This window comes from Castor canadensis, chromosome 2 (genome assembly GCF_047511655.1).
Source record: "Castor canadensis chromosome 2, mCasCan1.hap1v2, whole genome shotgun sequence".
Classification (NCBI taxonomy): domain Eukaryota; kingdom Metazoa; phylum Chordata; class Mammalia; order Rodentia; family Castoridae; genus Castor; species Castor canadensis.
Window position 1 is genome coordinate 192523233 of NC_133387.1, and position 27288 is coordinate 192550520.

The 27288-nt window shown below is 40.8% G+C and overlaps 2 protein-coding genes across 2 annotated transcripts in view; both read right to left on the bottom strand.

Annotated features, from left to right (window-relative positions):
* The window catches only part of LOC109690945 (serine-protein kinase ATM), a 340952-nt gene extending 338861 nt beyond the window's left edge, over nt 1–2091 (bottom strand). Inside the window, exon 1 of the mRNA XM_074066789.1 lies at nt 2079–2091. The gene's annotated coding sequence lies outside the window, so the exon portion shown is untranslated. The remainder of the gene's footprint in view (nt 1–2078) is intronic.
* Rab39a (RAB39A, member RAS oncogene family) overlaps nt 1–8432 on the bottom strand; it is a 30915-nt gene extending 22483 nt beyond the window's left edge. The window contains exon 1 of the mRNA XM_020154591.2: nt 8063–8432. Coding sequence (XP_020010180.1) covers nt 8063–8289 — 227 coding nt within the window. The 5' untranslated portion in view covers nt 8290–8432. The remainder of the gene's footprint in view (nt 1–8062) is intronic.
* Between the last annotated feature and the right edge of the window lie 18856 nt (nt 8433–27288).

A 27288-nucleotide genomic window follows, 5' to 3' on the forward strand; every position in this document is an offset into this window, starting at 1 on the left:
GGCCCTGAGTTCAAACCCCAGTACAGCTTAAATTTTACCTTGCTGGGAACCAGTGGCTCACGCCTATAATCCTAGCTACTCAGGAGGCAGATATCAAAGGATTGAGGTTCGAAGCCAGTCTGGGCAAATAGTTCAAGAGATCCTATCTCGAAAAAACCTGTCATAAAAAAGGGGCTGGCAGACTAGCTCAAGGTGTAGGCCTTGAGTTCAAACCCAAGTACCATCAAAAAAAAAAAAAATTCACCTCTTACTTGCTTCATTAATTCTTGCATTCCTAATCCACAAGCCCTTCTGTAGCCCTTTTAAGTCTACAAAATCTAAAATCATGAGAACTCACCCATTTGTACCTTTATCTTCCTTCCAGCTTTCTTAGTACTTTTTACTGGAAGGTTCTGTGCTTAAAACAAGTATTAATGATTTGTATGATCTGTGTAAAACTGTGACAAGTATCTTCAAGTCAGCAAGAAGATAAATCTTTTTTTTTTTTTTTGGTGGTGGTACTGGGGATTGCAGTTAGGGCCTCATCACTTGAGTCACACCCCCAGCCCTTTTGCTTAGGCTGGCCTGGACAATGATCCTGCAATCTCTGCCTTCTGAGTAGCTGGGATTAGATAAAATTTAAATTGTGAATGAGAAGGCAAAAATCAAGGGATCCTTAAGACCTACTAGATCCCTCCTAAAATACAGTAATCAAGTTTTTAAGATGATAATATCCTCTAGAAGCTCCAGCAAAAGCAAAACAGAGAATCGTAAGAGAAGATGCTGAAAGAGGACCTGAAATATATCCTGACAATTTAAGGAACTGACTATACTTTTTCTTTAAAGTACTTTGTAGAACACCAGCACTTCAAAATGCTCTCTGTAAAAGGACTCTGGGTTGCAAAATGCAACCCAGAACCCAGAAGGGAGAAGTCTACATTTCCTTACTTCAACCCTCAAGGGTTCAAAATGTGTATTAATTAAAAGCTCTAACAAAGGCCAGGGATGTAGCTCAGTGGTAGAGTGCTTGGCTGGCATTCGAGAGGCCCTGGGTTTCAGGGGTTCTGGGAGGAGGGTGGAGAGGGAAGCTGTGAGAAGTCCTATGATGACAGCACTTCCAGAAATACTGGCTCAAGAAACCTTTTTCTCAGGCTGACGGAGTGGCTCAAGTAGTAGAGTATCTGTCTAGCAAGCATGAAGTCCCAGTATCACCAAAAAAAGAGGGAAGAAACCCTTTTCTCAAATGTCACCTATCAATATCACCTTGAAAAGTGCTATTCCAAAGAAAAATGATAGGCAATACCTATAATTTGAGAATCTATCATCTTTCTTCACAATGCTTTCTCTTATAGCTTGGAAGATCTTAGTATCTTCCTAACTCTCCTTTGCAGCATTCTCTCTTGATTTCTTCTCAGAGGCAAGGTTTCAGTGTGGGTCACTTGCTGTTCTTTTGTACATCTGAGGCAAGAGTCTGTCATTAAGGCTATACTTCAGTCTTATCTATTTAAGGCCATATCACACCAACTCCTGTGAAGAGGAAATGCATTTAGAGAGGATAAAAGAATCAGAAGAGAAACCACTTTTTATATCTCTGGTAGATGAAAATAATTTAAAAAGAGATTACGACCAATGATACAAGAAGTAGAACAAAAATGGGCATAGAAGCTTCAGAATTTGTCAAGAAAAGTCATCAGTGACCTCATGGAGATGCTTTGTTAGGGATCTTTCTCATGTGGTTCTGATGCCCTCATATTGAAGTAAAAACAAGAATAAGGGACAAGTCTTCATTTCCTTACTCCAATATTTTCTGGCACTGAGATATTTTTGATGGTTCCTTTCTATCCTAGACATTGATATTTAAAAATGGTCTTTAAAGACATGTCAACAGCATGATCACTTGAATTAGCAAGGTGATCCTAAATTAAAAACGAATCATGGCCATAAGAGAAAAAACAGAAATAGTCACTATATTTCCAGAATGCTTGATTTTCAACTGAGCTAAGACAATATGCCAGCTAGCTTTCAATACTCAGTAATGCATATCTACAGAACTATGCCTGTATTTCAAAACTCCTTGACAGTTTAAACTAAAACTATACTTTTATTTGCACAGGAATTTTTTTTTTCCTGACATAGGGTCTCCCTCTGCAGCCCAGGCTGACCTCAAACTTGCATTCTTCCTGCCTCAGCTTCCCAAGTGCTGGAATTAGACATGTGTCACTCCACCACACCCAGCTTTAAATATATACTTTAAATTTAAAACACACTTTGCCCTTTGTATCTCATTTTTGTAGAACTCCTATAGGCCAGTACAGTAATTTACTACCTATCTCATAGTAGGCCAGGTAGATTGTGTGAGGTGGCCATTTTTAAAGAATTTTTAAAGTGAACATCCCTGAATCATGTATTATCAGTATTGATTAAAAATTTCTAGCTGGCCAGGCACAGTTGCTCATGCCTATAATCCTCAGTACCCAGGAAGCTGAGATCAGGAGTATCTTTGTTGGAGGCCAGTCTGGGCAAATAGTTCGAGAGACCCTATCTTGAAAAAAACTATCATGAAAAAGGGCTGGTGGAGTGGCTCAAGGTATAGGCCCTGACTTCAAATCCCAGTACCGCCAAAAAATTACATTTAGAGGTAGATTTGTGAAAATGATAAAGTATAGGTTTTGTAGTTGTTTTGCTTTAGAAAGAATTAACTATCTTATTAAAGCTTTATCTGATGTTCCTGATGTGTTTGTTGCATGTGTGTACAAACTGGATGGGCTCACATCCTTTTCTAGTCTTTCAATGAGAGCTGGCAGAAGAAAATGAATTCCTTCTAACTCAAGACAAGAATAGCTGACTTTTCTTTTTTCTTTTTGGTGGTACTAGAGTTCGAACTCAGGTCTTCATGTTTGCTAAGCAGGTACTCTACCACTTGAGCCACTCCACCAGCCCTTTTTCAAGATAGGGACTTGGGAACTATTTGTCTGGGCTGGCTTTGAAGCACTATTCTCCTGATCTATGCCTCTTGTGTAGCTCAGACTACAGGCGTGAGCCACTTGGTGCCTGGCAAGAATAACTGACTCTTAATACACAAAAATAAATATTCTTGGACAATTACAAGAAACTCCTCTTCCAATACTTTTTAAAATGTATTTTTGTTCTTAATTGACACATATTAATTATACATATTTAAGAGGTGTAGTCTTCTCAAACTTTTCAGTAACATCACTATGGAAGGTAAACTGTTAAAAAAGAAACCTTTGCATGCTAGTCAAGTTGACTGACAGTGGCTGAAAATGTTTCTCTCTCTGTGTATCTCTCAGATGCACAAAGCATGCTTTTTCATGTGACAACTTCACTGTACTCATCCATGTACTCACAATATCATCTCAAACTTTTTTCTAGCCCTTGCTTTGAAAGCTAAATGGGGGGAAGGGACAGTGAATCAAAACAGGAGATCATTGTGCATGATGAGAAATTCCAACTCAAGAGCCAACATACCGATAACTCTGCCAACAGGGAAATGTGACTTTAAGAAGAGGTATTACTTCTCTGGGTGGTCCATCCTCTTTTAGAAAATAGATACTTCTGGCAGCACCCTTATTTAGTTGTTTTCAACTATTAATAATTTGTGTGTCTTGGCATTCCATACTTCTCTCTTTGATGCTAAGATAGAACCATGAAGGAGGGCCTTTTGATTGAGATGTGGCAGAGACTAGCAGGGAAGGAGGAAGGGCTGGCTCTTACAAATCACTGCCTACAACTCTGCTAAGTTAATTAGCTGGCTAACTGTAGCTCTGCAGCTGCTTCACACCTCAAATGCTTAGTGGTTCTACTCAAAAAATGTGTCTAAAGCAACTCATTCAAGGACCTTTCTCCAAATGACTCCTTAGAACACTAGTTATCATAGATGATGATATTTTGAAGACAGCCTTTCCCCCAATAAATTCGGGAAATGATAGTTTAATCAAAGTTAAACAGGTTTCTTTGTTATAATATTTCTTAGGACTTTCTATATGAATTTTAAGGGACTTTATAAGAAATAGTTTCCAAGATTCTATGATCACAAACTCATCCTTTAAAAAGAACCGCCAGGATGAGTGTTCTACAGAAGGAAGACATTATTCTATGAGCCTTAATAACCAGAGCCTGTAATACCTCAAAGACCAGACAATGTGAAAATAAAAAAGGGCAAATCTGGCTTGAGGTTTCCTATTCCTACAGCCAATATTGCTACTTCCTTACCTCACTTTGTGAATTAGACCATTGTCTATTATTATAACAAAACATCTGAGGCTGGATATGTTATAAAGGAAAGAGGTTTATTTGGCTCACAGTTTTGGAGGTTGAAAGTCCAAATAGCATGGCCCTGGCCCTGGTGAGGGCTGCCTTGACTGCATCACATCATGGTGGATGGCATCACAGTGGTAGCATGTGTGAAAGGGAAAGATTACATAGCAAGACAAGAAGCCAAAATTGAAAAAAACAAAACAAAACAAAACAAAAAGACAAGAAGCCAGAGAGCAGAGTGAGTCAAGGCTCATTCTTCTGTAACAGCCTGCTCACATGACCCTAACTGGGGTCCCATCAGAATTACTTAATCCCTTCCAAGAGTGATGCCCCCAATGACCCAACCACTGTACTTTAGGCTCCATAGCTTAAAGGTCTCACCACCTCTTTTTTTTTTTTTTTTAGCATGACTGGGATTTGAACTCAGGGCTTCAATGCTTGCAAAGCAGGTGCTCTAATGCTTAAACCATAACTCCAGTCCATTTTGCTCTGGTCATTTTAAAGATGGGGGTCTCATGAACAATTTTCCCAGGCTGGCCCCAAACCAGGATCCTCTGGACCTCAGCTTCCTAAGTAGCTAGGAGTACAAGTGTGAGCTACGAGTGCCCAGCCTCACCACCTCTTAATACTGCCATACTGGGGACCAAGCGTCCAACCCATGAACACAAATCACATCCAAACTACACCACTTTATATTACTTTAAATGCTTTTTATGAGAAAAGTTCAAAATTTATATTCTTACATTTAATGTTCTCCATATGTCGAGCCCTTCCAGTAGACTTATCCTTAATGATACTGCATTAATATTACTCTAAGTGTCTCCTACTATTATTAAAAGGGATGATTGCTAGTTTTCCCCAACATCCACAATGCCAAGTTCACCTTCACTACCTTCTAGGCACTTGGTGGCCCAGTCTGTGTGGCTGTAACTGGGTTCTCCCCAGTGAATCAAGAGTCCACGTGATCTGTACCACTGGCCCCATCTGCGTGGTTTAGACCTGTTTCCCTTTGCATTGAGCTGACACACAGTGTGCCTGCAACCCAGTTTTGTGTACAATTGATGAAAATGGCAGAAAACAAAGAGAAGTTTCCTGAATGATGGATTTGATGAGGCCACTGTAATTCTGTCTTTAATACAGAAACTGAATGTTTTTTTCTCACTAAAACATAGTGTTAATGCTAAAAACGTTAACATTTGAAGGTTGTATTACAGTTTACAGTACACTCACATATACATTATTTTTCTAAACTTTTGTTATTATTATTATTTTTTGAGGCAGACTCTCCCTGGATACCCCAGGCTGGCCTTGAACTCTTGCTCCTCCTCCCAAGTGCTGGGATTACAGGCACGAAACACCAGCCTGGCTGATTTTGTTCCTCTTATGTTATACAAGTGGGAGGGAGGGGGTGGAGTGGGTGGTAAGGGAGGGGGTGGGGGCAGGGGGGAGAAATGACCCAAGCCTTGTATGCACATATGAATAATAAAAAAAAATGTTATGTAAGTGGTCATTATCTACTAGAATATGTTAATTGAAACACTGAAAACTAAGGCTAATTGTGATAATTATCAGCTCACTATTTTATTGTTTATTTGTTTATGCTTTCAAGCAACCCTATGATCAGTCTAAAGTAGTTTCTTTTGTTAATGTCTAATTACCAATAAACCTCCAAATACAATATTTCCCACAAAGTTTTCAAGGTATGATTATGAGTAATGATAAAAATATATTTCAAGTGCTTTGCTATAAAATAAAATGTGCAAAGATATCTATGATCCAAAATAAATTTCTGGAAGATGCAGAATGATTTAACAGTAATCATTTTAAATGCAATTTTATGGTGAAGCATTCTGCTAAATGATAGAAAGGCAAGTATTTGGAAGTAGCTACTGAAATATGTATGCATTTATGAATATATCTTTGGTAAAGAGCCAAACAAAATAAAGTATGACTCACTGTCAGTAAACATTCCCTCAATGTCCTTGTGTTATTATGGGAGTTACTGTGTGACTTTAATAATGTATACAAGATGAATTACTATTTATATTCTTCTTAAAGGCATTACAAACAATCATCTATTAGCAGAAAGATCTCTAAAGTCTAACAAATTAATTATCTTTAACTTTCTTGTCAATAAATTGAAGGGTTACTTTTAAGCAAATAATTCAACACAGTAGGAAGAAACATGTTTCTTGTAGCAATTCCCAGAAGTTACTAGCAGTTTAAGGCATAAAAAACATGTATTTATTCTGCTATTCACTTTAGACAGTACAGTAAGAGTTGTTAGTAAATGCTTTTTTTCTGACCTTGGAATATATCACAGTTCATCCCTGACAGATCACAAGTAAAAGAATGTGTGATCAACCTTAAGAGTGGTAAAACTGGAAATCTTAGATATCATACAGATGAGGAAAGACAAGTTTGAAAAACTATTTCAATTAAACGAGGCTTATTGAAAAGGAAAAAAAATCATGGAATTCTAAGTATTGTATAAATCAAATCACTAGCCTTTGACATTTCTCTGAAGGCTGCTTTGCCATCTTTCCACTTCATACATGAGAAAAGTAATGTATAAGCAAGCTAAGCAGTTCCCTCATTATGTCCATGAATCAGTGTCATAGCTGGAAAGGGAAGCCAAAACTTTGAGTGTTGGACATTCTCACAGATGTAGGCTGATCTCATTCGGCACGGATACTGGCTGGGGGGGTGAGGGGAAGCCATGTTTGGGAAGTGAGTACTCTATTTCACAAGCAGAGAACTTGCTGAAGAATGGAAAATGCTTGCTTACGTGAGCAATGGATGTGATAATGCTACCTTAAGCAAACAAAACCCTACAATATATCAGCTTCCTTATCTTCCTCTAAAACAAAGTGTCCTTGAATTCTAGAAACTGAAAGCGTGCTTTAAATTTGATTGAATCTCAAATATCCGGGAAATTCAATCTCGAATATTCAGGAAATTCATACAATGTTTCTTTTTATTTTCACCAGTTGCCTTTGTGAAATCCTTCAGGTTACCAAGTGAACATTCGGAATGAGATTACTTACTTGGGCCTCTCTCTATTTAGAAATGTATTTTCTGTTCTATTAAGAACCGATCGTAAGTGAAATAAAGGGAAAGGCTCCTGGCAAATCTCAATGTCTATGCCTTCCCTTCCAAAGCCCCAATGGTGTCGAACTTCTAAAAGGCAGCTCAGCCCTTTAAACGCACATGCACACACAGAACCTCGGCTGGGTCAGTGTCCCTCGTGTTGCATTTAGGTGTCCTACCAGATCCACTCCCAGGGGTCATGGCCCAGTGTTTCCTGAGGACCACATCTGGTGCTGTGACCTGCCCCGACCACAACCGCATCCCTGCCTCTGTGCTCGGTGCCCAGTGAGCTTTTATGCAGCAAGCGGGCTGGAGCACTGCATCCTCGAAACGTCAACCCCGAAGCTCCGAGCCCTACTTCGCAGAGAGGTGGGGCCGCCCGCCTAGGGCTGGAAAGGGGGGTGCTCGGAAGAAAGGTGGGTGCACAGCCAGGGATGCCGAGTTGGGGGAGGAAGACGGCGGTGGAGAAGGGGATCCAAATACCAGCAGGGGCAGAAAGAGTTGGGGGACCAGCCAGGGCGACCCCGGGACGCAGGAAATGGGCGCCAAAGAAAGAAGTGAGAAATTGCGGAGGAGGAAGTCGTCCCTGGAAGAGGAGGGGCAAAGGGGAAGCGAGAATGGAGCGTCCGCACTTTGGAGAGGGGAGGGCCCGAGCCGCTCCGACCCGGGCGGGTGGGGACAGGGCGTCCCCAGGTCCCCGCGCAGGTGGCCCTACCTGAACCGTTCCTGCCCCGCCGTGTCCCAGAGCTGCAGCTTGATCCTCTTGCCCGGCTCGATCTCCAGCAGGCGGGAGAAGAAGTCCACGCCGACCGTGGGATCGCAGGCGGGGGAGCGCAGCCCCGGGAAGCTGCCCTGCGTGAAGCGGTGCAGGAGGCACGACTTGCCCACGGTGGAGTCCCCGATCACGATGAGGCGGAACTGGTAGATCCAGATGGTCTCCATCGCTCACGTGCCCCGCCGGCTCCCGGGCCGCCCCACCCGCCCTCTCTGGGGCAAGTTGGGCGGCGGGAACTGTCCGTTCAGCACCTCTCAGGCGCCTGCCCGCCGGCTTCCAGCATTTTCCTGAGCCTGCAGCCGCCGCCTGGTCCCCGCCCTCTCGGCAAGGAGAGGCGGGGCCTTGAGGGGCGGGGCCTCGACCTGGGAGGGCGGGGCAGGGGCCGCGGTGCGGAGACCGGGAAACTGGCTGTTGGCACGCGAAGTCCCGCCCCTAATAGCTGTAAATCACTGCACCTCAACGCTGACTGGACACCGACGGGGAAGTGGGTGCGGCTAAGGGACGTGACAGCCGAATTGACCAATGAAAATGAGGGAAGGGCTCGCCTCCGGAAGGGTCAGCCAATGAAAAGTGAGAGTCATTCTTCTACAAGCGTCTGGGCGGGTTTGTCAGATCAGGATTCTGATTTTGTAGGTCTCAGAGGCTGTAACTTGCTTGTGCTGTTGCTTCATCTTTGATTCGTTGGTTACATCCCTTTTTTTCAGAAGATCCCTGTTGGCTACTTCCTGCTACCTTAGCCTTGCTGAGCGCCATCTTCTGGGTGTTCTAAGGTGAACTTGAGAACAGGATCGAAATGTGCAGAATTAGCTCTGAAGGCTGCTAGGAAAGACCGCCTACTGCTGTTTGTCACCACCGTCCCTTCTTTCATGCTTTCACTGTCACAGAGGATCCTTTAGGTCATCCAGCCTGGGGCTAAGGGAAGAAAGAAAAAAAAAGGTGAGATGTTGAAATGACATAAAATTTCTCACTCTTCTCCGTCCGTCTACAATCAGGAAAAACCTACGGGTGGTCTCTTAGCTTGTGTCTGGGCAACAATTTAAATAAACAAAGCAGAAATTGAATTCTGGTGAGAACTTAACTATTTTCTCATCTCTTTCTTCAAATAATAGCGAATCCAAGTTTTATCTTTTACACATCAAATCAAAATTAGATTTGTGTGTGTGTGTGTGGTACCGGAGTTTGAACTCATGGCCTGGCACTTGCTAAGCGGTTGCTCTACCACTCGAGCCACATCCCCGGCCCAAAGTCAAGTAGTTTTAAAGTGTGTTTACCAAAAACAAACTTTTCAACAATTCCACTTTTTTCTTGCACACATCCATTTTTCCCTTATTGTTATCCATTCTTACTTACTTCCTGTTTTGGAGGAAGAGGTATCAATTTTAAGAGTTTAATCCCTCGCCATTTATCTTTTGGAGGCTTACCCTAAACTGTTGACTTTTATTTAATGTCATTTATACCTGAAACCTTCCCTTCTCCAACTGTTTCTACTCCCAGCCTATAAACCTGCTCAAGTATCCACAATCCTAAAGCTAAGAGAAACAGCATCACATTAGGCCTCCCCTTCAGGCTTTGCCTCCTCCATCATTGACCTTTTCACATATCAAAAAGAACAGTCTTTTCCCATTTCTCACCTATGAGTTGGTACTCAACAAGCCTGGTATACCCCATTAAACTCTCCATCCTAACATACCCCTGAAACAATTACTTTGGTAGAGGTGCCAAGCACCTCCTAATTATCAAATCCACCCCCCACCTCCACTATCCTCACTCCTCACCCTACTGTCATCTGTCTCTGATTATCACTCCCCTGCACCACCTAGCACCTCTCCAGTTAGGGATAGCCAGGTGACAGAATTCTGACCACTGAGACATAAGGCAAAAAGGATTTGTCGTAAATCTTTTTCTTCCTGTAAGGGCATGACATCTTCACTGTCTTTCATCCTTCTTTCTTTTTTCTTCCTACCTGGCATATGTTACAACCATCTTGTGACTATGAAGGTGAAGACCTACATGCTAGGGATGGAGGTCAGAGAGTGAGAAAAAGATTGGTTCCCGATGGCTTTGCTTATCTGTTGTACCAATTTTAGACAAATAAATCAATACATGTGTAAGCTATTGGTAGTTGAAGATTCTATAGTACAACCTGGATTTTTATTTCTTAGATTCTATAAAGCATTCTCTTCTGGGTTTCTCTTCTTCTTTTTTTGGTGGTACTGGGGTTTGAACTCAGGCCCTCACATTTGCTAGGCAGGCACTCTACCACTTAAGCCACTCTGCCAACGAAGTTTGTCTTTTTAACCTTCTTAAATACTTCTGTGAGCCTTTCTTAAATACTAAAGGTTCAAAGAGATCCATCCTTTATCTCTTCCCCTCCTCCCTTATTTTTCCCTTCATCTCTTTGGGCCTTTTCTGGCAACCTCATCTACTCTAGTGACTTCAGTTATACCCTTACCAAATCTCTCTTTGTCCTCCTCTAACCTCTGTTCCATATTCAACAACTGCATTTCCAACTACTCTTTCCTTAGATGTTGGATGCTCTTTTTAGACTCAACACATCTGTGATGATTAGGATTGTTTAAGACAAACTCCAGTGAGGGTGATATAAAAACATGAGTGCACTTATCCTAAGGATACAGAGATGTTTTTACAGGATCACAGACATAAGTGCTGCTGGCAGAGGGAAGGTATTAAGACTGGCAGAGAGGAATCTGTAAGAAACCCAGGCCATCCTCTGTCTCTCTCATCTCTGTTTTCTCCTAACTTCTGCTTAATTCCTGTCTCTCTGCAAACTAACTTTCTCTACTGCTTAGTCTATGGAAGACTATAGTTGCTGCAGCTTTCTTGTTAGATATCTAGACATGTGCAGTGATTGATTTCTGTTTCTCTGTAGAGGTAATTTAGTCAGCTTGGTTTGGAATAAGTGGACATACTTGCTATAGATTGGATCTTCAGTGTCCCCCAAAGGCTCATATGTTAAAAGATTGGTCCCCAGCTTGGCACTATTGGCAGGTGGTGGAAGCATGCCTTTGAAAGGGACTGTGGGCCAGGCATGGTGGCAATATGTCTGTAATCTCAGTCTTGGGAAGCAGGAGGTTTATGAGTTCTGGGCCAGCCTGAGTTTTGGAGTGGGAGGAGATTGTGGGACCCAGGTCCCTTCCTCTCTCTCTCTTTCACTTCTGAGCCATGAGGTGAGCAGTTGTGCACAGTCACACACTCTTGCCATGATATATTGCCATAAGCCCAAAGCAATGGAGCCAAGTAATCATAATGGAAACCTCTAAAACTGTGAGCCAAGATAGACCTTCTCTCTTTATAAATTGATTGTCTCAGGTAGTTGTTATAGTGATGGAAAACTGACTAACACAATACCAAAGAGATATGCCTACTAGGACAGGAGCATGTGCTGGGCCAATCTGTTTTCTGATGGAATATATGAAGTATTTGCAGTCCTTGACAAAGGGGTGGGGGGATAAATGACTTCCTTTTGTGTCAAAAAAATATTCTGTGTGATGTCCAAAGGTGAACTCAGGAGCATTCTTCCTGTGTTTTCTTTTCCTGTATTTTACAGGCTAGCTTTAGTATCTATATTAGCTGTCTAGGCAAGTGAGAGCCAAATCTGGGCTGGAAGCTGGAGGTTTGCTCTGTATATAGCAGAGAGATAAAATTGGCCTAAAGGCAGCAGAGTGCAAGGCTAAGGATAATCTCATAGGTAGTAGTATCTGAGACAAAACTAAAATAGAAAGGAAGGTAGGAAAGTAAATTGAGGCCCATCTTCAACTTCAGGAGCAGCATATAGTCATATACTAACAGAATGGAAAGAGGGGATTCCTGGCCCAAAGAAAGGTTTAAATGAGAGGTCTCAGGCATAGTTTGGATAGATAACACTAGCCAAGGGAAAAGGGTTTTTATAAGGTTCTTAGCTTCAGGAGAAATTATAATATAGGAACTGGTAAGATAGTTTAAACATTGCATTTAATTGATTAAGTAGAACAAGGTATCCATCTTGGACACCTTGTTTAGTGTATTGACTCCATCACTGAGCCTCCTCCCTCCCTCCCTCCCTCCCTTCCTTTCTTCTTTCCTTCCTCCCTCTCTTCTTTCTTCTCTCTTGTCTTTTTTTAGATGGGATCTTGCTATTTTGCTTAGGCTGTCCTTGACCTTCTGAGCTACAGTGATCTTCCCATCTCAGCCTCCCGAGTATCTGGGACTATAGGAGCACACCACTGTGCCCAGCAGCCTTATTTCTTTTACCTCATTAATATCTTTCACTTATATGACTTTTTGTTCACTCTCATCACTGTAGACTACACTGGTCAATAGCCTCCATATTTGTTTCCTTAGGCTGCTGTAACAAAGTATGAAACAAAGGCACTGTGTTACTTAGCTTTTCATTGTTGTGACAGAATACCTGAGGAAGGTATTTTGGGAGGGATAAAATATTTATTTTGCTAATGGTTTCAGACCATGTTTGGCTGGCTCCATTGTTTTTAGGCCTGTGTGTGGCAGAACATCATGGTGGAGAGGGTATAGTGGAGTGGGGCTGATCACCTGTGGCCAGGAAACAAAGAGAATGTGGAAATAGCCAGGGACAAGATACAGCCCTAAGAACATCCCTAGTAACCTACTTCCTCCAACTAGGCTCCATCTCTTAGCATTTCCACTACCTCCTATAAATGCCATCAAATTATGAACCCATCAATAGATGAATCCATTAGGATTAGCTCACAGGTCTCATGACACAATCACCCACCATTGTATGGATCCACCAGCACATGAGCCTTTTCATATCCAAGCCATAATACGTACAATGCAGCCTAAAATAACAGAAATTTACTGTCTTACAGTTCCAGAGGCTATTAACCCCAAATGTGTCCGTAGCATTGGTTCCTTCTGAGGCCTGTGGGAGAAATTCTATACTTCTCACCTAGACTCTAGTGGTTTGCTGGCAATCTCTCTCTCTCTTTTTATAATACTGGGGCTTGAACTCAGGGCCTTCACCTTGAGCCACTCCACCAGCCCTATTTTTATGAAGGGTTTTTCAAGATAGGGTCTCACAGAACTATTTGCCTGGTCTGGCTTTGATCTGAGATCCTCCTGATCTCTGCCTCCTGAGTAGATAGGATTACAGGTGTGAGCCATTGACACCCACCAGCAATCTCATATTTATTTACTTAGGCAGTAGTAGAGTTTGAACTTGGGGCCTCATACTTGCTAAGAAGTGCTCTACCACTTGAGTCATGCCCCTAGCTCAAATTTGCCAGCGATCTTGACGTCCCTTGCTTGTGCAGGCATTTCTTCGGTCTTCCAGATTCCATGTGCGTTATCCATGTCTCTCCACAGTCTTCCCTCTGTGCATGGCTGTATGCGTCCAAATTTCCCCTTCTTAGAAGGCCACCAATCATGTTGGACGAGGGCCTGCCTAACTGACCTTATCTTAACTTGACTGCCTCTGTAAGACTGTTCTAATTCAGGTCCCATCATGAGGTACTAGGGGTTAGGACCAAAACGTTATTTTGTTCTGGGGAACATAATTCAACCTCTAACAGCCTCCCATTTAATTTTAACACTGCTTCCAGAATTACTTCTTTAAATGCCTTTGATGACTCCTTATTTGCGCTAGGATAAAGTCGAAATACCTAATCATGTCATATACAACTGACTAATCACATGATGTCCGCGTTCTAGTCAGGTGACTCCTCTATGTGACATGTTCTTTTTGCTACACTTTTCCTTTGTTCTCCTGATGTGTATCTCTCAAGGCCCAGAACAAATATTACCTCTCCTTTGTAGTCTTTCTGAATCATCTGTAGCCCCCAGGAGTAATGGTTTCTCCCTCATCTAGGTTTCTACATCAGTTAAGCCCAGAGTATTCTATCTATTTGATCTCTTACAACATCTATCATATATCTCGTACTGAATTATGGATATAGATTTGACTGTCTCTCCTGCTAGATTGTAAGTTTCTGGAAGCCAGAAGGATTTATTCGTTGTTTGTTATTTTCCTAGCACACATACTACTAGTCCAGGGTAGGATGTACTGTAAGTGCACACTGAGTTGAAATGAGTATGTTAACTGTGTTAACTTGAACTTCAGTATATATTGCAGTGGGCACGCAGTCTCATGAACTTCATGATGAATTAAAACCTGATTAATTTTATAATTACTGTATCATAAAACTTGCCTTTGAATAATCCATGAGTGACTTTAATTTTAAGTATATTTGGATTATGCATGCTGAGTATAAATAATTTAATATTTTAATTAAAATGTTCTTTTGTGCTTGGTTTATAAAAGTTTCAGCTTAGGAAATAAAACGGGGAGGTAGGGCACATTTTAGATGGCTAGTTAAGGTCTAGTTCAGGAAACAGTTTTTTTTTTTTTTCGTGACACTGGAGATTGAACTGTATGTTTGGTAGGCAGGGCCTAGCACTTACAATTCTGTTTTTTGTCTGCCTCCCCCTAGATAATGTAAGCTCCACAAGTGTAGGGACTTTTGTCTTGGTCTATTTTATTCACAGCTATACCTAAGTACCTTGCACAGCACCTAGAGTATAATAGACACCCAACAAGTACTTGTAAAAAATTTAAGTTTCCTCCTAGAAGACAAAATCAGGGTAACTAATCTTTAAATTAAAAGGATTGTGATATTTTACTTCAGACACCAAGATTGTACATTTTGGATGGGAATTAAAAAGAAAAAAAATTGCCAGGTGCTGGTGGCTCATGCCTGTAATCCTGGCTTCTTGGGAGGCAGAGATCAGGAGGATCACAGCTCAGGCCAGCCCAGGCAAACAATTTGTGAGACCCTATCTCGAAAATACCCAACACACAAAAAAAAAAGGGCTGGCAGAGTAGCTCAACTGGTAGTACACCTGCCTACCAAGCCTGAGGTATTGAGTTCAAACACCAGTTTCTGGTTATGTAGAGTGAAGTCAAGGTGTTATCAGTTACAATTTTGTGTGTATGAAATGAATGCTTCATAACCTTTTCCTATCAATAATTAATTTTTGATAATACATTTGATATCAAGAGTGGATATTTTCCTAGTGGATTCATCTGAGAATTAAGAGCTAGACTCTTTAGGGATTGGTATGAAGTGATTAATACCTCTCTGTGTTTGACACCCTGATCATCTCACTATCAAGGTCTGGTTATACTGGAGCCAGAGTTCTGATCTGAACTTGATAGCTGGTCTCATCTGTCTAATGAGAGTGTTTAAGAGAGGGAGCTTTTTTTCCCAGAGTTTATAAACTGAATGAACCAAAATAATTTCATAAAATTAGAAGTCAGGCTGCAATATATGTTTATGCCATTCTAATACTCTAAAAAATTGCCATAATTATTTTCTGAATAGAAGGTGAATCAAAAATCAACTTACAAATAAAAAATGTAGTCTTCTAACCTGTGTAACTATGATTTTATTTAGTCATATTTGCAGTGGTGAGCATTTAAAATGTGGGTTTTCCTCTAGATACTCTTTGTGCTTTAAGAATTGAGACCTTGTAGCCATTGCACTAGTGAAGACCTTGTCGCCTCTAAGCTGGGCTAATAATGGTCAGTCTCACTTTCTACCTCCAATCTAGTGAGCTCATGTAAACACCCAGCTGTTTAAATAACCTGAAAAAATGGAAGAGGAGATCAAAATCCTGAACCAACAGTGTAAATCTATAATAGCTGAGAAAAATATTTTTATTTTTTTTTGTTGTGCTGGGGGTACATTGTGGCATTTACAAATGTTCTTACAATATATCAAATATATTATCATAGTTGAATTCACCCCCTCCATCATTCTCCTTTATCTCCCCTCCCCCCATTTCAGGAAGAGTTTCAACAGGTCTAATTTTTCCATTTTCATAGATGAGTACAGAATATTTGCACCATATCTACCCTCCTACACCCTTTCCCCACATCCTCCACCCTGAGAAAAATCTCTTAAATAATTAGATTATATCATCAGGTGGAATGGAAGCTCAAGATTAGAAAGATGGCGTTACAGTTCATTACCCTGTCTGAGGCAGTAGATTGAAGATATTTTTGTCTGGTACAAGAGGAAGAACTGATCCAAATGGTAACTGACTTGTAAGAGTGATACAAGTATGTGAACACTCCACTGAACTATGCACCTTCATTCAGTCCCGACATGCATGTGATTCTTGGGACTTTTGTTAAGCTCTAGATATACAAGTAGTAAATCAATGATCTTTAGTAAGAGTTGCTGCATTTTTTTCATGCCATCTCTCTGGAATGCCATTTGCTGGATGTAGTCTTGTAATAGCGCCTGTCCACTTCTATTGCTTTAGAAGCATTCAGAAGCCACATTCTGGTCAATTCTACTTGTACATATCTTTCAAACGTATCTCTCTTTGCCTTCTCCAATACCATGACCCTGATTTTGACCTTCATCATTTCTTGCTGGAGTTATTACAGTCTCGATCACCTCCAAAATACACCCATCATATCATGTGAAGAATCTTTCTTTTTTGGGGGGGGGTTATTTCTGAGTCTATTTTTATATAAAGATAGGCTAAAAAGTTTAGTAATTTAAAATGTTTTGAAATATGTATACATTACAGAGTGGTGAAATTAAGCTAACTACCAGATGTAGTACTTCTCATACCTATAATTTCATTGTGATTAGAATTCCTAAATTCTAATCCTTTAGTGATTTTCTCAAGCACTGTTATCACATTGTAATTAAGTGTTGTCACCATAGTTTATAAAAGTTCAATTTAATCTGTCCCTCCTCCACAACTGATATTTTGTCTTTAACTCATGTCTTTATGTGTACAATGATTTTTCATAAACGGCAGACAGAGTTGCTTGCTTTCTTGTTAACTCTGTCACATTTGCATATTACACATCTAGAGATAACTGACGCTGTTAGAGTAAACTGTACCATATTGTAACTTTTCTTTCGGCAGTACTGTGTTCATGCACTTTAACAACATGCAAGCAAAAGGCTTTCCCCATGGCTTACCTACAAAGGACACCGGTTGACTGAGTTGGTTCATGTCTTTGAAGGACACTCAACTGAAGGAAGCTGCTCCACACTGCTTACCTACATGGGTTTTGCTCCAGTGAGAGTTCTTTCATGTGTTTTGAAGTAACTGCATGAACTAAAAGCGTTTCCACATTGCTGACATACATAGGGTTTCTCACCACTGTGAGGTTTTTCTATGGTTTTGAAGGTCGCTGGAAGAACAGAAGGCTTTCCTACATTGCACACAGCATCGTTTCCCTCCACTGTGATTTCATTCATGTATTTTAAGGAACGTGGAAAGACTAAAGACTTTTTACATTGCTTACATGCAAAGGGCTTCTCTCCAGTGTGAATTCCTTCATGTGTTTTGACATAACTGGAGGAACTCAAGGCTTTTCTACATTGTTTACATACATAGGGCCTCTGTCCAGTGTGAGTTTGTTCATGTCTTCAAAGTTGACTCAAATAAGAGAAGGCATTTTTTGCATATATAGGGCTTCTCTCCACTGTGAGTTTGTTCATGTCTTCAAAGGAGACTCAAAAAGGAGAAGGCTTTGTCACACTTTTTACATTCATAGCAGTTCTCTCCAGTGTGATTTGTTTCATGTATTTTAAGGGAAGTGGACCACCTAAAGGCCTTTCCACATTGCTTGCACACATATGGTTTCTCTCCACTGTGTGTCCTTTCCTGTTTTGCAATAGTACTCAAATATAAGAAGGCTTTCCCACTTTGCTTACAAGCATAAGGTTTTTCTGCACTGTGAGTTAGTTCATGTTTGTGAAGGCCAAACAAAACAAGACTTTTTCCATGCTGCTTACACATAAAGGTTGTCTCTCCAGTGTGACATATTAATCTGGAAGCAATAAAAGCTTTCCCACAATCCTTACATTGAATTGGCTTTTCTTCATTTTCCTGATACTCATCTGGCTTGTGTCCACTATGAGTCCTGAAGGGCAGACTCAGAGATGAATGTCTGATGAAGACTTCTTTACACACACAGCTTTCACTTGGTTCCACTTCAGCAGGAGTATTATGGTTCATAATATGATCTTGGGTGTGGCTGAAGACTTCTTCATATGGAATGTTGTGGGAATCTCAAGCTGAGATATGGGACACTGAGGCAGTTTAGCAGGAAGCAACATTTTATTGTGCTGACACAAACCCAACAGACTCGTGTCCAAAGGCTGATCCCTGAGAACAAAGAGGCCTCACCTTACATACCCTTGCAAGCAGGTTAAAGAAGCAAAAAGCAAAGCTGAACCCACACGTGGCTGCATGTGATTTCATTGGCTATTTCATTTTCCCAGTGCTATGTGACCTTCATATTTCAATTCTTTAAGTTTTATCTCTCTGCTTTGTCTCTGTTTCATCATCAGAACATAGCCTGTTTCTGTTTTGGCCCTCCTCCCTGCTACATTGTTCCCTGCTTTGATGCTCAGACCCAACTACGGTCAAAGAGCATCATCTTTATTTAGAGGCTTGTATTTTTATAACATCATTACACGTGTGATGGTTTTTCTTTCTATAGTGGCCTCCATAATGGTCCTGAAAGACCACAATACCAGGGGAACCAGGCAGGGTAATATTAAGCATGCTCCCAGGATAAGGTCTATTGCCCCTGTCAGGGTTTTGAAACCATCCAAGGCAGAGAACCATCCTCCAAACAGATCATTGGGAGTCCATCTTCCCCAAGTCTGGATGGGGACATAGGCAAGCTTTTTCATTGTATCTGTGATTTCTTTTATGACTTTTTAAAAATCATCAATCTGTAAGCAGCAGTTGCTTAGGTGAAATTTTCCACAAACTCCTCCCTCAGAAGCCAGCAAATAGTCTAAAGCCAAGCAGTTCTGATAGATGGCATTGGACATCTTAGTGCTTTGTTTAGTCAGCAAGTTGAGAGCTCTTGCAGTTTCATTAGTTATAATTTCAACAACATCCTGAAGCCTGATGATATGGTTGAGCATATATATATATATATATATATATATATATATATATAGGGGTGTGATAGCCCCAAGACCTATCTTCTGCCCTAGTGGCAGGACCATAGCATTGGATGATTTGCTCAGGAAGCCATTCGTCATCTTTCCAATTGCCAATTTGTAAGTCATCCTGTTTTTCTCTATTTAATCTTTTTTCATATATGGGGACTCCTAGTTTTTTACCTTGTTTGAGGGGAAGCAGGAGAAAGGATGGTCTGATTGAGCCTAGCACAGATGACCCAAACCAGCTGCTAGGTAGCACTTATAAGCTTGCTTCCCACAGATCCAATATAGCCCCCTGGGTGCTTGCCAATCTATATTTGCAGTAAGATTGTTCCACGCTTTCTGGAGATTAGAAAAGTTGGCCAGTGGGTGGGGCTGGGGTTCTATGTGGTTTGGGGATCCCCACCATTAATTTTTTTGGGGGCAGTGTCATTGTAGAACTTCTGTACTAAGCAAGTTAAGTCTCCCACAGGGGTGGAGAATTGGCCTTCTGGGCAGGAGATAACAGTAATTTCCGACGATGGAAGTTTTTAAGAGTTAGACATCTTTTCTGTGTTTTGGGAAGGCAGTTTTATTAAAAGGCTCCTGTGGGTCCAGTTCCCTTGCTTCCCAAGGTCAATGGTCTCCCATGTTGTTCCCCCCACAAACATAGCATGAAGTGACATTCAGTGTCTGGGCTATAGACTCAGCCAGTGAGGGGAACAAGTTTTTAGATTTCGTAGAGATGGAAAATTCGCTCGTCATTTTTTCATAAAAGGAGTGAAAAATTTGGTATGAAGAACTCTTATGGGTAACAGTTACTACTTTGAAGTACATCAGAGTCCCAGGGTCAAGGCCCTTTCCATTTATTCTTATACCAATTACATGTCCCTGTGTCCAATCAGATGGCTTAAGTACAGTGAAATTTACAGGATTACAAGTACCAGGAGTGCAGTTTGGGACAGCTGTCCTCTTGTGAAGGAAGTCTGTGTGTTTTCTCCTTTGCCACGTAGCCCATGAAACACAACTCCAATAAGAGCAATAAGAACCCATGTCATCAGATGGCCAAGAGTTGTCTCCCCAGCACATATACTTATCATTTAACGTATAGCTCTTTCCCAAGTTAGGCCCCCACAGCCACAGCCTATACCTCCATATTCACCTTGGTCTATGGCTGCACATGCATCAAAGAGCATTGGCACTGGTTTATCAGGGTTAAACACCTGGGTGCAGCTGACAAGGTTCCCAGGATTGCAGATGCTCTGGATCTCTAACCATTGCTCCTGGGGGTGGTAAGCGGGGTTGAAGCAGATATGCTGATTTCTCTGGGAGCACATTTGATAGGTGGTGTGATTGTGAGAGCATGACCCAATAACAGTCAGTGCCTGCACAAGAATGCTAAGTATGGAAAAGTGAAGTCCTAGTGACAACACTTCCTGCCTGTGTAGTATGCATACATAGGTCACAGGATGAGGGCTCTGGGACCACGAAGGGAGACCATGTCAGTAACAAACAGTAATCATCCATTCTGCCCAAAAAAAGATAGAAGAGAGCTAATAAAAGCCTTTCACCGTGAATCCAATCAGCAGGGGCAGTTTCTGCCAAACCTATGGCAAAGATTAGGGTAAGAACTACAACAACAGATACAGACAAGGAGTGACAATACATTACAGTGAAATAACCGGTGTGGAAAACAGTCCATTTGTCCTGTTGGAGAGTTGGTTCCTCAAGCTTCAGCCATGAGTAGATTAGTCAGCTTCCAGGAGTGACTACAGCAGGGCTACTGTCCTGCTATTCACGGTCCCCTGTTGTTTGTTTGGGAAGTGGAGTCCTGCGGAGGGTGATCTTACATGGTGAAGCTGGATTAGGGATGCATTCTCAGTTGAGAGAAGCTGGCTTGACTTGACTGTGGTGGATCCAAGGAGCAATCTTTGTTACTTTAACTGTGGTGGGGATAGACAAGACAACAACAAAATGGCCCCTCTAATGGGATTTTAATGGTTGGACATTTTATTCTTTTACCCAGACAGTATCTTTTGGTTTTTTTTTTTTAACTGAGTAGAATTACCATGGCAATGATATATGATCAGTATATATGTCCAAGAAAACTCATTGTTTTAAAAACTAAAACTATCATCTTTAAGTATCAAAGAACATGTTCAGAGCCAGTAAAAAGAGTCATTTTGTCTCTAAGTAGAAGACCTTTCTAAAAATATGAGTTTGTATCTGGAAGGGCTTTAATGCCATATGGCCACAAGTGTAGAAGAACCACTTCCTCAATCCTCTCAGGCTTGGTTATTTTTGAGAGGTCTGGCATGAGTGGACTCCATTTAAACTTTGATGGCATTCCCTCCTTGACTTCAAATTGTTTGTCCCTGAGTAGTCTCTTTTGAAGATTTGTCTCCCATCCAAGTACTAATCAAGCCCCACCCTGCTTAGCTTTTGAGACCAGATGAGATTGGGCACATTTAGGGTGGTATGGCTGTAGACTGAAGATCTTTCTTGATTGCTCATTTTCTTTCTTCATTGTGAGGATTTGTTCTTTCCTGGATTTTGTTTGTCTGTTTGGTTTTGGTCCCATGTTGAGGGTGGGGTGGGGTATAATGAGCAGATCAGGTGGGAGTCAGTGCCAAATAGATCCTTTTGGTCAAATTTAAGCAACAAACAGGCTTAGGAGTGGCCCTTAGACAATGGATTTTTAGACAAGGAAAATACAAAATAAAATCCAAGAAAAAGATGTCTAAAAAGCTAACCTGGTTGACACATAAGCACTTATTAGAGACATTTTTCATGAACTTGATTGTAAATGCCCCAGAAGGATCAGAACTGTAATGACAAAAACTTAAAAGAGCCATGGTTAAAATTTTGATGGACAATTTAGCAACTAACAGAACAGTATATCAGTATCACTAATTTTTGTTACTGTGTTTATCTAAATTTTGTATTTTAGAAGGCTTGATATACTTGAAAAACATAAATATATTTAGTATAAGGAACCAGCAGTAGCATCATAGCTCTATAGAGGTTATATATACATATTAGTTTAATTGTTGTTCTTGAAGTAAAACCTTAGATTTTTATCAGTTGTAGGGGGAAGAATAGTTTTAGTAAACTCAAATAGTGCAGTCACAGACTTTTTTTAAAGACAGGGTCTCCTTGTGTAGGCCAGGGTGGCCTTGAACTTGTGATACTCTTGCCTCTGCCTCTTGAGTGATAAGATCATAGAAGCTCACTACCACACTCCGCACAAATCTCAAGACTTTTGTGAAAATTATTAAACAGAGAAAAATCTCTCTTTCAGATGGATCTGGAATTTTAAGGCTAGTGAGTGAAGACCCTTTGCCATGTTGGGGAAAGAACCTGTGTGGAGGGAGCAGAGCTCTTAAAACCAGAAAAGAAACTGGGCTCAAAACTATTTTTTTTTGTAGTGAGGAGAAGTGCATCTAAAACCAAAATCCTCAAGGCTGTATTTCCATAGAGTTAGAAAATAGCCAAAAAGAGCCTTGTGAGATTATGAAACACAAACACGTAGTTTGAAATACAAACTACGCTGGGTGGATTTTACAAAATTGCAATCAGGAGGGTAAGCTGTTGTTAGAACAAATGTTGGGTTTTTTTTGACAGTACTGGGGTTTGAACTCAGGGCTTCACACTTGCTAGGCAGGTGCTCTACCACTTGAGCCACTCCACCAGCTTGTTATAACAAATGTTTGCTTCCAAACATTTATTTATGTAATATCAAGTTCAAGCTCTTTTACTTTATAAAACGTTGTTGACTTTTCCAAGTGTCATTTAAGAAACAGAAGAAAGAAACTGGGCTTTTGTAATACTGTCTGAGACCTTGCATCAAAGTATAGCCAAGGCAATATGTACCCTTGGATTTTTAAATTACACATGTCATATAAATGTAGCCTTTGGTGCCTATGGTGGATAAGGAAGAAAGTGAAGGTAATGAAACCAGAGGTGGGGGTGGGGGTGTCAGTGGGCAGGTGTGAAGATGAGGAATCGAGTCTCTGGGCTGCCTGAATAAAGCAGCTAGGTGGATACCAAAAGGATGAGATGGTAGATTTGTGACTTTGGAAGTAGCATGGCTTCCAGTGGTGACAATTAAAGGATGTGAGTCTGGAAATTGCACATCTCAGGTGGTACGGATGACAAAGGTCTATGAAGATGAAGTCATGGGACAGAGAGACCAGCAAGCTTTATTTTTCATACAAATGCACCTTAGTGCAGGAGAGTGGCTTTATGTGGGAGTTTACATCAGCAAGAACAATGATGAGGGGTCAGTCTGGATCTCTTCAAGTTTGGGCCTTCCAAGGTACATCTTTCAGCATAAACTAGGGGAATAGAACACTCAATGTCCATAAATGCGACTTGTCTTACTTTAGACAAATACTGTGAACTAAATGTTCTCAATTCCAGGCACCTGGAGTGTAGTTAAAAGTAGAGTCATACATAAATTTTAATGGTCCTTCAGCCTGGAGATGGGATTGACAACCTCCTTTAAAGACAGAGAAGTCTTAGAAGAGCCTGGAGGCAGGCGAAGGGAGCATCCTTGGGCAGGGTCTAGATTCTCTTCAGGATGTAGTTTGGGATTCATGACAACACAGAGACGAAGGGCCTTCCAGATTCCAAAGTTGTACTCAGTGACGCATAACTTACAACATGGGAAAAATACCAGTCATGTGTAACTAAATGCCTCTCTCAACCATTCCAAGTTCCCGAAATACATGGGGTTAGCCTGATGAGTAAACGTGTAAATTTATATTTGGTAAGTTAGACTTTAGTGTCTGTCTTCCAAAGGTAAGGATTTATTTTTAGAGCAGTTGACTTTAAAGAGCATTTCTTATCTGAAAATAGGGAGCAGATCAGCTATAGAAGGACATTAATAGTGATTCATGTTTAAGATGAAATCTTTTTTAGCATGTGTGGTTAGGGGCCTGAATCTATTCATCTAAGAACTGTACCATGTCATTAGGTGCAAATTAAAAAAGAGAGGGACAAGAAGGTAATTTGTCTTTACTCCACTAGAAATTGCTATCTGATTTATCAGAAGACCATTTCTACCGATGATTCACAAATGAAGAAATACATTGACCATTCAGCACAGAAAAAATGTCCAATCACACTAGTAATCAAAGAGATGTAAATTTAAATCAATGGTTTGCAATTTTTACCTGTCAAATTGACAGTTTTGTTGAGTCTGACTAACTTAATGATTGATCACACTAGTTTTTCCTTATCTTACTTTTTCCATCACTGGAAATTAAATGACTCAAAGGTTAAGACATAAATCAAAATCATTAAAGAAAGCATTTCTACTGTGAATGTTGAAGAAAATTTTACTCTAGTCCCAAACCTAAATCACTTAGAAAAGTTTGCTTTATAAAGATGGTCAAAAATCAATATGATTGAGGGATTGGGAAGACAAAGAATTGACTCTTTTCCATTTCTAAGCCTCCTGAGGTGTGAGTTATTTCTAATTGGAAGCTCCCAAGGAGTGTTTGGGATCTATTTACCCTATCACAGTTAAATTCTTGGGTTCTGATTATTCTTTAAGAAATGACTTAGGAACTGGAGGTGTGGCTCAAGCAGTAGAGTGTCTGCTTTGCAAGCATGAAGCCCTGAATTCAAACCCTAGTCCCACCAAAAAAAAAAAAAATACCATAAATAAAAGACACCAAAGATAGAATTTAAGAAATGACTTATTTTTAGAACATGCATTTCACCACTTCAGTGGCCTCTTTATGTCTTGCTTTGCACCTCCAGTTTTCCCAGGACCCACAAGGATCTCAGCTGCTCCTGAGCCACTGGAGACTCCTACAGCTGTGTGCACCCATATAGATGCAAGGTGCAAATGCATCTTCTGCCACCCCCTGGCCTGTGTCAAGTGTGCCAGGGCCATGTATGCAAAGGGACATCGGAAAAGTGCAGCTGCTGTGTCTGATTTTGAAAGAGCCCTGCTCCCAGATGTAAATACAGTGAAGCATATGAACTTGGAGTTTTTTTTTTAACAAGCCTGACCATCTACTTTTTTCAATGAAATATATGAAATATCATAAAATCATTGACTTAAAATGATTTAGCTTTTATTGCATGTTACAACAAGCAAAATTTCATTAAGAATGAGCAGTCTGCCCAGCACAATAATAATAAAAAACAAAAAAGACAAAAAAATGAGTAATCTGAACCAGCGATGGTGGTGTAATTCCAGCACTCAGGATTTCATACACCTGTAAACCCAACCTGGGTTACATGGTGAGACCCTGTTCAAAAATAAATAAAGCAGCACTCAGTCATTCTGAATGTAGCCTTAATTCCTCAATGATGCATTTATGGAATTAGTGCAAAGGAGTGTACAGTTATTTTTATTAATAACACAGAAGTGCTGGGGGCTTACACCTGTAATCCTTGCTACTCAAGATGCACAGGTCAGGAAGATTGTGGTTCAAAGCCCTTCACAAAAAAGGGCAGGTGAGTGGCTCAAGGTATAGACCCTGAGTTCAAGCTGCAGTACTGCAAACAAAACAAAACAAAAAAAACCACAGAGGCCATATTGTCATAGAGTCACTATTAGAGTCCTCCTTATAGGTGAATATATTTTTATCTATTTATTTTTATTTTATTCATATGTGCATACAATGTTTGGGTCATTTCTCCCCCTTTCCCCCACTCCCTCCCTTACCCCCCCGCCCCCTCCCTCTTCCCCCCTACCCCCTTGCTACCAGGCTGGAACTATTTTGCCCTTATCTCTAATTTTGTTGTAGAGAGAGTATAAGCCATAATAGGAAGGAACAAGGGTTTTTGCTAGTTGAGATAAGGATAGCTATACAGGGAGTTGACTCACATTGATTTCCTGTGCATGGGTGTTACCTTCTAGGTTAATTCTTTTTGATCTAGCCTTTTCTCTAGTTCCTGGTCCCCTTCTCCTATTGGCCTCAGTTGCTTTAAAGTATCTGCATTAGTTTCTCTGTGTTGAGGGCAACAAATGCTATCTAGTTTTTTAGGTGTCTTACCTATCCTGATACCTCCCTTGTGTGCTCTCGCTTTATTATGTGATCAAAGTCCAATCCCCTTGTTGTGTTTGCCCTTGATCTAATGTCCACATGTGAGGGACAACATATGATTTTTGGTCTTTTGGGCCAGGCTAACCTCACTCAGAATGATGTTCTCCAATTCCATCCATTTACCAGCGAATGATAACATTTCATTCTTCTTCATGGGTGCATAAAATTCCATTATGTATAAATACCACATTTTCTTGATCCATTAGTCAGTAGTGGGGCATTTTGGCTATTTCCATAACTTGGCTATTGTGAATAGTGCTGCAATAAACATGGGTGTGCAGGTGTCTCTGGAATAACCTGTGTCACATTCTTTTGGGTATATCCCCAAGAGTGGTATTGCTGGATCAAATGATAGATCAATGTTTAGCTTTTTAAGTAGCCTCCAAATTTTTTTCCAGAGTGGTTGTACTAGTCTACATTCCCACCAACAGTGTAAGAGGGTTCCTTTTTCCCCACATCCTTGCCAACACCTGTTAGTGGTGTTGCTAACGATGGCTATTCTAACAGGGGTGAGGCGGAATCTTAGTGGTTTTAATTTGCATTTCCTTTATTGCTAGAGATGGTGAGAATTTTTCATGTGTTTTTTGGCCATTTGAATTTCTTCTTTTGAGAAATTTCTGTTTAGTTCACTTGCCCATTTCTTTATTGGTTCATTAATTTTGGGAGAATTTAGGTTTTTTTATAGTTGAATATATTAAATTGTATTTCTGTAACATCTTAATGATATCCCAATGCAGAAGAAAAAAGGTAATTTGTTTTTCCAAACCACCTTCTTCAGATCTCTTTGAATAATGGTATCTGGTGTGCAATTCTTCGATGTCTTATGTGGTCATCTTTTCATCCTCCAAGGCATCCAAGGATAGTCGATAAGGAATACAGCATGGCCAGCTGCTATACTTTCCTTGACCACACCACACCACATGCATTGTATATACCCCTCCTCCCCTCTCATCTCCTCTTCTCTCCCCTCTCCTCCTCTCTCCTCTCTATCTCTCTCCTCCCCTCCTTTTCCTTCTACACAGGTACATACCCCCTCCTTCCTTCTCATCTCCCCTCCTCTCCCTTCCTCTCCTCTCCGTATCACCACTATTAGCATTTATTTCTTTTCAACTGCACCCTCCAACTTCACAGTACAGTTTTTAAAGCTATGAGA